We start from the raw sequence: 10,777 nt of genomic DNA, 5'->3' as shown, positions 1-10,777 counted from the left end.
AAATATGGACCCTTGTGAGACCAGGCCTTCAGATTTACCAGATCGTCCGGCTCGATAAGTTTGACCGATTCGTTGACATTGCGTCGTCCCACTTGCTGGGCTCGTCTGTGAATCAACCTGTTCAACTTTACTACAGCTTCGTCCCAGTCCCTCACCTCACGAGCCGCCGTCAACAGTTTGTTACAGAACCCTACTCCTCGATTCGCCTACTGGTAATATTCAACCTTGTCTTCGCCCCAGATACGCCTCACGGACTTCAGGCCTTCGGGCATTTTCGATCGTTCCAGCAGATGTCGTCCGGTTGCCTCTCGAACCAGAGCGGTCTCAGCATCATCCTCGCCGGCCTCGCCAGACCCGGCAGCCGGGATCCCGTCCATAGCGTCGTTGGTGGCATCCATAGCTGAATTCGTCTGGTCGACTTCGTCCAAGGCAGCGGCTCTGCGCGGATCTGCAGCGTCGGCATCGGATCCGACCAAGTCGACGGCGTATGCTGTCCGCACCAGGACACCGATCTGAGGCCGTCGAGAAGGGCGCTTTAACCTAGCTTGCTCATACTCCCTCCGAAACGAATCGACTGCGCCATTGCACCCCTTTCCTTTCCCCCGTACTTCAGCCCCTCGCCCACTCCTTCACTTCTCCATTCGCATCACGGAGCATCACATACAAGCCCTGTCCCTATCCGCCGGCCGGCAACCAGCCCCTGTTCCGGGGTACCGGTCGCTCCCCGGCTAACTCAGCCACATTGCCTCGCAAGCCAATCGCTTCAGCTTCAAACTTTGAACGTGATCACGTTCCTCTGTCCGTCCGGTCCATCACTTCGTCTTAGCACTCGTTAGTTTGTTTCCCCGCCTGTTCGTGTGATCGGGTCAGCCGGGCGGTAGTTAGTCTAGTCGTCCGTGCACCTTACCTAATCGGACGTCTTGGTTTCGATCTATACGGAACCTTTAACATCGGCGATGGAAAGGGTGGAACTCCTTCGGTTTCTGGTCGACGAGTGCGGCGCCGACGCGACCGCCTTGCACGCTGAGAAGCTACCCTCTAGACGGTGTAGAGGCCCTTGGAGGACTGGGGCTAGGCATCTGGTTAACAATACGATGTCACGCCATCCTGCTGCACTCGAAAAGCACGACACTGATTGAATGGATGGCGTAAATCCGGGATAGCTCCTCCTTATAGAAACTTCGATAAGATTCCCAAGTATCGGCGAAACAGAAAAGTATAAAGTAGTCGCTCCCCCCAGTCCTCCTTGTTGAACAAAGATATTATAGATACTATTGTAAATCCTTAAGGGGAGCCTTTAAGGATGCTTGCGCTTCTTGCACTTTGCTCTTCAGCTCATCAAAAGGAACGGTCCTGCTTCCCTCTGGCATATTGATGCTCAAGTTGTTAGCTTCAACATACCATATCAGGTTATCCGAAAAGCTTCTTTCGACCACAACCTGGTATAAATTATTGAAAGACAGGAAGTCCATTTTGATAAGAAGAGAATAGAATCTTTCGTCCGGCAGGTCCGAGCGCCCACTTAAGGCTGCAGCCGCAGCGGACCTGACGTCCCGGTCCGGATCTTTCAGCAATGCCGCCACGTCCTGGAGGGTCGCTTCTGGCATGTCCGAGCGCCAACCCAAAGCCCAAACCGCATTAGACCTGATTTCCGAGACCGGATCTTTCAACAAAGCCGCCACGTCCTGGAGGATCGCTTCTGGCAGGTCCGACCGCCTACACAAGGCCCGAACCACAGCGGACGTAACAACCCAGTCCGGATCTTTCAACAAAGCCGCCACGTCCTGGAAGATCGCTTCTGGCAGGTCTGAACGCCCACCCAAGGCTTCAGCCGCAGCGGACCTGACGTCTCGGTCAGGATCTTTCAGCAATGCCGCCACGTCCTGGAGGGCGTTTGGCAAAGCTTTATGGAGACGTTTGAATACGTGAAGGACCGCTGTTTTTAAGCTTTTGGAAACGTTGTCTCCCAAACAGGAAGCTGTATGATCCATGATTGTTGGTAAAATATTTGGTCTTTCCATCAGCGAGTGTAGAACCTTCTCTTTCACGTCCTCGGATTCTTTTTGTAAGACATTCCCCAGGATATGTTCTGGAAACTCCATCTCGGCGGCTAATCGTGAATGTTGTCGCAAGTGGCATTCGAACAACAGCCACTGCTTCAATTGACCTTCCAGACCCTCTCGCAGCTGGTCAAACTCCGGCGTCTCTTGCGACGGAGCCACTTCGCTCAGGCAATGCATGACCAACCGTTGATGCATTGGACCCAAGAGGTCACGCGGCTCGTCCTCGATCGTGCGGAAGAAGCGACAGAGTTGGTCGGGATGGGTGTGAAGCAAGCCGGCGACAAAACGCCAAAAAATATCATAGCGTGCGTTGTATTTGTGTTTCTAGAGGTAGCTAACAGTGCATCGTTCTTGAGGGGAGTTGACAGGTCGGCCTTGCCGAGTGTTTCGAGGTTCGAGCTCCAGGCATTCGAGATCTTGGCGAGATGTCCACCGCTGTACAAAATACCGTGCCGCAAAATACTCTTGGAAGGTCAAGTGTAGGAAGTGATAATGGTGGTCGCTGTGTTTAGCCGAGGGGTCTGATGTTCGTAGAAAGGAGAGGCGTGGCAGAGTCTTGTCGAGCAAGAGAGTGGGCACAAAGCGGTCGGCAATGGCGTTTCGATGTTCTGACCCGTAGTCGATTGTGTCGTTGTGCAGTCCAGCGAAGGCAAGGCACTCCAGAAAATAGATCTCGTCCTTTACGAAATTCTCGATCGTTGCCCGGCTAGCCGTTTGGAGAAGGCGTCTTCTTATCGGTGTCCCCTCGTGTGTTTTTTCCAATCGCAAGATATCCTTCTTCCATAATCGATGCTCGATAGCTTGGTAAAGGGAGGTCATGGTCTGCACGGATTTGTTACCGAAGCCTTCGTCCCAGGTGAAGCAGAGCGCGTCCAGCTGAATGGGGATCCGAACAAGACCGTGAATGAGCGGTCGTTGTTGAAGAAACGACTGGATCTCGGCGAGTTTCTGTGGATCGTGGAGGGCCTTTCCGATGTACTCCGTCACTTGATCTGGATAGAATCCTATCGTTTCCAGTTCGACATCGAGAGGACGGAGGCCAGCTAGAAGTTTGCCGTATGGCCGGGATGTGATGATAACGTTGGGCTGATTCAAGAGAAATTTGAGAAATTCGCACATCTCGTTGTCTGCATCCAAGCCCTCGGAAACTTCATCCAGGCCATCGAGGACGAACAGAGTTGTACCAAACTGGGTGGTATGTAGTGCTTCTTCCAGTTCTCCGGCAAGTTTACCGCGGTTCGGCGCATTACAGAAAAAATCCCGGAGAAACAGACCCTCAAGGTTGTATCCCTTGTCGGGCTTGCTTTTCAGGGTCCGCAAGGGTACCCAAAGTACGCGGTCGAATAACTGGCTCCATTCGCCCCATGTGCCATGGGCAAACTCATGGACAATCTTCTTGCACAAGGTGGTCTTGCCAACTCCGGCTCGTCCTCGGATCAGAATTCTCCTTGGTTGTGTGGTGTGGCCATAGGGTCGCTTGCGCGGGTTGAAGATTGTCGGCAGCTCGACCTGGATGTTCTTGTCCGGTGTCTCCACTTTGAGTCGCGCTTGGAGCGTAAACGGAGAGGACTGTTGGGCTTTATCTCCTTCCTTAGAACGGCCCGCATCGCTGCCCGGCTGCTCCACAATGGCGAGATTGATGTAGCACTGATCCATCGGCAGCTGGTCGCCCGAGAGCCGTTCGATCTTGAGCCTGCCCGCATTATAGATGTTATCGCGGATCCAGGCGTCCGCTTGCTCGAGAGGACTTCCCTCGCGAATATCTGCGAGCATCTTTTGAATCTGTCCAGCAACACGATCGTAATCTAGACAGTCAGGGCTCGGAAATTTGTTCATGAGGACATGAGGTCGATCCAATGGTAATGGGTCTTGGACTATGTCCAAAGTCGCCGACGACGTATCGACCAGCTGTTGAACGTTAGTAAACTTCGGCTTGTTACAAATATAAATACGAGGTAGAAGAGTCGGAGCGGCGAACGTTTCACGACGCTTACCAGTTTTTCGTTGGCGAGCCAGCTTGGCAGCAAAGGAAACGCTTTGCGCGGCAAACTCGTCTTTCCGAGTTCGTAAAAGTTGAACAATAGGCAGGGAGGATCTTTGCGTTGACACAGGTGAGTGAACTTGCGCACGAGTGACTCCAAAGCGGAAGTCGATCCCTTTAGGCTGTCGAGCAGCTTGTTCACTTCTTGGGCTCGTATCAAAGCCTGGGCCTTCAGACATCGCTCCGCCCAGGCTGCTACTTCTTGGAACGAAGTGCCTCGGAAAGGTGTGGCAAGGAAGAGAATACCGCGTGTCGCTCTTCGGAGATAACGATACTTTTCCGCCGCGTCTACAAGAGCCTTCATTAAGATGATACCTCCGAGACACGACGCGATAAAGAGAATGGGTCGGTCTTCTTTTGCGTATTTGCTCGTTGCGGGGGGGCGTCTTTGGATACCGTCCAACAAAAGCAGGGCAAGCTCCTCCTCTGTCTTTTGCACCAGGTCTGACGGTTGCCATAGGTCGGCGGGCCAGTCGCATGTGAAGATCCGGGCCCGTTCAACCCTGCCCGGGAGCATGTTAGGATCCTGCAGCCAGTTGACTCTCTTTTCGGGAGGGCCGCGGTCTACCCATGACCATGTGTCTGGCGACTTCGTGTCGAGGCCATGGATAGCGATGATGTCGATGTCTGTCTCCGTTTTGTCCTTAGGGTGGACTTGACTAAGACGGACACCTCGTTGTGTGCATTGTCGCGTGGATCCCGTTGAATAACTGTGATCTGCTCCGGACTGGGACTTTTCCTCCGCACAGAAAGTCACCCGGTTGGTTCCGTGTTGGGCGGTGCTGTTGCTTGTCGCCGGTTCGCCAGGGGGATCGTTGGCAGAAGTCTCCGGCGATATTCGCGCTCTCTTCTGAAGAGGACCGTCCGGACCCTGATCAGATACCTCGTTCAGTCGTTTCGTACCGGGTTGGTCGGATATCGCAGAGCTCTTCGAATACTTAGTTTGACTGCATACACGATGGCAGGGAGAGAGACATACCTGTCGAGCTAACTCGTCCTGGCCAACGCTGACTGGATCCATTACGGCCACCAGAAGCCCGGCATCCACGGTCCCAGAGTGCGGCGGCCAGTAATTCTCTGCGCACGAGTCCCCCGCTTCTGGATGCTGAGCCTGAGGCGGCCTGCGACCTGGCCCCAAAAGCACAGGGCTGCTTTGTGGCCTTCGTGTGGAATAGCGGCTGGCGATGGATCAAGAAGTCCGTCCGGTACGTAATTGCTTCTCGTGGATGAGACGACGTGCGGAGCGTCTGGGTTGGTCGTCCTTGGCGAGACTCGGTCGCGATGGTCAGGCAGTGAAGAGCCCCGCAGTATCGCGGCGAAGAGCCCCGCAGTATCGCGGTGAAGAACCCCGCAGTACCACGACGCGTCCATGTCCAATCATTCTCAGCCCTATCAAGTCGCCTGCAACCTGCCTGGTCGCAGCCTAACTCCTGCGACCTACCTGAAATCGCGCAGGCTGCGGCACAGTCGCGATCGAACGAACGTGTCCAGGCATACACGGACGCATTGGCAAGACCTGTCAGCAGCATCACGTCGCGTCAAGCACGAGAAACGACGTGTCTGCAGCTGTCCCTGATCGTGTCAACCCAAGAAGACAAAACGGAGGCTAAACGGTAACGTAGCAGAGTCCAGGCTCCATCTATCGTTGTAGGCTGGCCCGTCTGCTAACAGGTTAGGCACAGTTGAGGGCGGAAGCGCCGGCGCGTCGTCGATCAGACCTCGAGCAAATCTTGTTGCCAGTGCGCGCAGCCTCCATGGCTCAGCGACCTTCCCAAATCTGGCCGGTAAGCTTGGCGGCTACAACAGCGTTCGAACAAGCCTATCATCGCACTCTAACAATATCACACGTAGACCATAGCCAGTGCGGCTGGGAGTGAGAATAGCACCGCGGACGCCTTGCCCGCTGCCTACCACTATTACGAAAGCACTGGGAGCAAGAAGCAACGCATCGTCGACAATCCAGCTCACAACGTGGTACGCTTCCTAGAGGCAGAGCTGTCCCTCAAAGCCCTGGAGGAGATGCTTTCGCATTTATGGTTTGCCGGCGCGAAACGCCCCGCCACGCAGCTGCACCTGCAAGTTGCCATGGGCCGACAGATCGCCGTCGCCGACCGGATGGACCTGCACCTCTTCTGGGATCCCAGCGGCAAGCTATTTCTCAAGCCCCTTCCAAAATTCCTTTTCGATCGAGAGTTTCTGCAGAACCACCTAGAGTGCCCCGACGCCTGTGCGCGCAAGGACCCCTCGCAAGCCACATGTAAAGCCGGGCTGCGGAGCGTTGCTTTCGGCTTCCTTTATACCTACGCCTGTCTTATATCGTCGGAGACCGATTTCTTCGTTGCCAGCAAAGCGCTCCTCCTCCCTCGCAAAAGAGACGGCTCGGCCATCGAATGGTCAGAATGGAAAAAATAGGTGCTGCCGGACCTAGTGCGGCGTCGGCTGTTGTGGCTGGTCGTGGTGCCGCCAACCCTTTTACTCCAGCAGCGCGCCGGTACACCGGGGCGGCCACTTGGGCGCGGGCGCGTCGAGGAGGCCGCCGGCGTGGGCAGGCACCGCAAGCTCAAAAAAAGCTCCAAACTTCTTCCTATTTCCTCTCCACTTTATAAGTCAGTGCACCCCCTGTCCGGCCACTTTGTAGCCCCACAGCCACGATCATCGCGCGTACTTCAATTCTACGGGATTCCATCAATTTTGATCCGTTTTCCTTACTTTTTGCTGCATTCGAATGCTGAGATGCCAGAGAAACAGTATACGGAAGAAGATATCGAACGAGCCGTCGCCGCGGTGCACGCGAGGGTCGGAATCCGGAAGGCTGCCCGGACCTATGGGATACCCAAGTCGACCCTGCAAGACCGTCTAAAAGGCGCCCTACCTATCCGGCAGTCGCAAGAGCAGTATCAACGGATACGCCCTGAGCAGGAGAAGCGCCTAGCAGATTGGGTGTTTCTCCAGGCCTCTCTAGGGCTCCCGCCAACGCATGCAGAAGTACGGTACTTTGCCCAAGAGATCCTTCGCCAAACGGGCGACTTCCAACCCCTCGGAAAGCACTGGATTCGCGACTTTTTGCACCGATACCCAGAGATCCGGACCGGAAGGGGCCGGCGCATAGAGTTGGCACGAGTTAAAGGGGCTACAACTACGACAATAAAGCAATGGTAGGAACGCCTGCAAATATCGGAGGTGGCCGGGATCAAGCCGGAAAATACGTACAACGCCGACGAAGGGGGCCTGCAGGAGGGTAAAACGGGCAACGGGCTTATTTTAGGCCTCGCGGGAACCCGGCTTTTGCAAAGGAAAGAGCCCGGATCTCGCATTTGGACCTCGTTTATCGAGTGCATTTCGGCCACTGGGGTTTCGCTTCCTCCCCTCATCATTTTTAAAGGGAAAAGCGTGCAAGAGCAATGGTTTCCAGAAGATTTAAGCCCTTTCAAAGGCTGGGAATTTACTGCAACAGGTAGCGGGTGGACTACTGACAGCACCGGAGTCGAATGGTTGCAAAAAGTCTTCCTTCCGGGCACCCGACCCCCTGCCCCTGCACCACGTCTTTTAATACTGGATGGCCATGGATCCCACGTAACCAAAGAGTTTATGTATCTTTGCCTCCAGAACGGCGTTTATCTCCTTTATTTACCCCCCCATACCTCCCACGTGCTGCAGCCCCTCGATCTATCCGTCTTCAGCCCTCTCAAACACGCCTACCGCAAAAAAATAGGGTTCCAAGCTCTATTTACCTGCTCAACTGTGGTCGGAAAAAGGCTTTTTTTACAAGCCTATGCCTCTGCAAGATCATAAGTCCTTACCCCTTCTATAATTAAGTCGGGGTGGTACGCATCAGGCCTTTGGCCCCGGAATATCCGAAAACCCCTATCGACCCGACTTATACTCGAAAACTCCCAACAAGACGATCGACGAACCCAAATTCAACAATCTGCAGAGGATAACAGGGCCAAACGACGTTCAGCGGTCCCTATTCGGATGTCCCAATCCCATGGGAAACTCCCAAACGGTCAAAAGAGCTGGCCACCCAAATCAGCACTATCAAGGCCCGGATCCCTACAAGCCCTACAACCCGGCTTTTTTTCCGAAAGCTTCAAAAAGGCTACAGCGTACACGAATACGACTTGGCTACAGCTCATCAAAAAATCAGGCAGTTGGAGGCCCAATTGGAGGCACAGCGGCGTCGCAAAAAGAGAAAGGTGGCCACGGATCCCAACGAGACTTTTGTGAATATCCGCCGCGTTGCAGAGGCGAGGGGTAACGTTAAGGAGGTAATGGATACAGCGTCTGAAAGAGTGTCGGATTCTGATCAGGAATCTATATATAGTTGCATCGAGGTTGGTTGAATTGGGATAGAAATTTGCTGTTGAATGCACCGGGTTTGGTGGTGATCCGATGCGGATTGGTGGCCGGAGTGGGGGGTGGCCGGACAGGGGGTGCCCCGACTTAATTCCTAAAGAAAAAAAGCTCATTATCTCGCCATTCTCTGAGCAGTGAGGTTCGAACCTCGCTTGTGAACATCAGAACCTCCCTCAAAAGGGTTCACTCATACGTAGACACCAAGGCAGCCGCTGGGCGCGATCCGGAATTCCTTGTTGGAGCAGCCCTACAGTAATCATACCCCTGGGATGTCGCCTCCTTGAAGCCTGTTGTAAAGTCCCTCGTGTTCTTGGGTAACAGCGCTAGTGTCGCCGTAATAGATTCTGTCTGCCTCGATAACCAGCTCCAAGAGCTTGATAGCATCTCCGAGCTTCGACCTAAGCCGCCTCATCTTATACTGTGCAAGAGCGATATCAAACGCTCCCAGGTATCTACACACAGTCAGCACACTCGTGGATCCAAAATAAGATTCATGAGCACGTACGCCTGCCGAGAGAATTTCCGTAGGGCATGGTGTTTGGCGAGCAGCTCAATCCGTTTCTGCGCTCGCTTTGCCGCTTGCTCGAGCACCGCATATGACCACGCTCCACCAGCCTTCAGCCGACCGGTGTTGCCCATGCAGGAGTCTTGGCAGAGCTGATGGTGATCCTTGAGGAATCGTTCGTGAGGGTGGCTGAATGGATGGCTAGGATCGCATGCTGGACACTGGCAGGCGAAACCCCACCGTCCCAGAAGGAGCTGTCGGAGCTCACGAGGCAAGAAATGCGCGATGTAGGAAGTGGTAATCTCTTCGCCAGTCTCAATATCTCGGTTGGCACGCATCACCTTGTAGCCATCGTTGTCGAAGGATGCCTGATCAGCGTTCGGAATACACGAATGATTGATGCGAGAAGCATTCGGGAAGAGGCCTCCAGGCGAGCCGGTGTCCGCGTGGATACCGAAGCCGTTCGTAGTGATGATGTCTTCCAGGTGCATGATCTCGGCGAGGGAATCCACGCCCTTCCCACTCGATAGGACGCTGAAAGCTACCGCGAGCAGTGGCCCTCCTTTGCCGCACCGCGGGCCCCAGGATGTCCCGCTGCGTTGCACCTGGGAGCACAGTGAATCTGCGGTACCGTTGCGCGAGATCTTCGCCCTCGTCATATCGGAAAACGAGCGGATCACGCATAATCATGGCATCGCGGGGTATATCCCTGGCCGCAAAGACGCCTAGGCCCTTGTTCGGCGAGCTGCGGATTTCGAATGCAGGCGGGGCGCCTAAAAAATAGAGTCAGGTTTTAGGAATGCCCAGTAGGGGTAGACAGTACTTACGACTTGCTGGGTGTCGGACAGCGCGTGGTGTCAAGTTGCTCGGTGCTCGGAAGGCTGATTCCAGCCATGTTAATCTCAGCCAGGCCATAGGCTCGAAAGCCTAACCCCGCTGATCGCAATGTCTGTGACGAGAGGCAAGAATAAGGAAAGGCTCAGTCGTTTGCCAGTTGAAGACGAAAATCGGCGAGCAGAATTCCCCGCTCTGGATACGGAGAGAGGCGTGGCGTCGAAAGCCGAAGCGCGGCTTCCGTTTGCTACAGAGCCGATCAGAACCTTCTCTGGCGAACTCACTCCGGTGGGTCCGCTGACGTCACAGCCTGCCAGGCATCGCTTCCAACATTGCTCTGTTCGCTAGCAATTCCACAATCGCCAACCCTTCCACCACCAGCTTCTTTGGCGGCTTTAGCAGAAGGCTATGAAGCTATCGCCCAACGGCTCCTCGGCTACGGCGCCGGCGTTTACGCGTAGGGCAGAACGTACGGGAATGTATTACAGGCCGTGTCACGGGACCAGACCATGGTAGTACCCGTTACACCACGAAGGCAAAAGAGGAACGTTGTTGTAGCTGGGACTACAACCGTGCAAGGTCCTTATTAAGGAAAGACTGCACCGTGACAGGCCGGTTGGAAATGGTCAAGGATTCGATGGGTGCTGCGGGGACAGTCATTAGGGACGCGACAGTTAATGTGTTCAAAATGAGGCGGAGTTGTTCAGATGCGTGTAAAGGAGGTAGGTAAGTAAATCTTAGGGAAATGTAATGGCAAAAAGTTGCTGTTGTGCTGGTAGGGAAATGCAGGGGTATTTATGTTCAGACGTAAACAAGCCGTCTGGCCCGTATTGACCCCTTCTTTGTGTTGGCACTGCCACGTCGGACGAGCCGGCCTGTAGGCGGAGCAGTACACCCTCCAAGGATTGTAAGGTTACGGCAAGGGGGTTAGCAAGGGTGTAGGCCGGGGGGGGGGGGAGGGGGGGGTAGGGGTAGGTA

General features: G+C 54.6%; 2 protein-coding genes across 2 annotated transcripts; both read right to left on the bottom strand.

The window, feature by feature from the left end:
* Positions 1–206: 206 nt before the first annotated feature.
* On the bottom strand, positions 207–5,125 carry GGTG_12522 (hypothetical protein; the record flags this gene model as incomplete). Its single annotated transcript, XM_009230422.1, has 7 exons — positions 207–512; positions 665–728; positions 1,402–2,110; positions 2,248–2,387; positions 2,512–3,971; positions 4,058–5,032; positions 5,084–5,125. 7 exons carry the CDS (start codon positions 5,123–5,125, stop codon positions 207–209), a joined length of 3,696 nt encoding a protein of 1,231 aa, XP_009228686.1.
* A 3,079-nt stretch (positions 5,126–8,204) lies between these two features.
* GGTG_12521 (hypothetical protein) lies at positions 8,205–10,035 on the bottom strand. Its single transcript, XM_009230421.1, has 3 exons — positions 9,793–10,035; positions 8,966–9,738; positions 8,205–8,912 (listed from the first exon to the last, which is right to left on the bottom strand). The coding sequence occupies exons 2-3, from the start codon at positions 9,622–9,624 to the stop codon at positions 8,717–8,719; spliced, it is 855 nt and encodes a 284-aa protein (XP_009228685.1). The 5' UTR covers positions 9,625–9,738; positions 9,793–10,035; the 3' UTR covers positions 8,205–8,716.
* Positions 10,036–10,777: the final 742 nt, after the last annotated feature.

Source organism: Gaeumannomyces tritici, assembly GCF_000145635.1.
Source record: "Gaeumannomyces tritici R3-111a-1 unplaced genomic scaffold supercont2.9, whole genome shotgun sequence".
NCBI lineage: Eukaryota > Fungi > Ascomycota > Sordariomycetes > Magnaporthales > Magnaporthaceae > Gaeumannomyces > Gaeumannomyces tritici.
The sequence above is the reverse complement of the archived record's forward strand: the minus strand, read 5'-3'. Positions and strand labels throughout refer to the sequence as shown.

Bases quoted from the DNA above. Each gene is read 5' to 3' on its own strand.
- GGTG_12521 (XM_009230421.1), bottom strand. From the start codon at position 9,624: ATGACGAGGGCGAAGATCTCGCGCAACGGTACCGCAGATTCACTGTGC. The intron at 8,913-8,965 runs GTACGTGCTCAT...GACTGTGTGTAG, and splicing joins CGGAAATTCTCTCGGCAGGC to ATACCTGGGAGCGTTTGATA.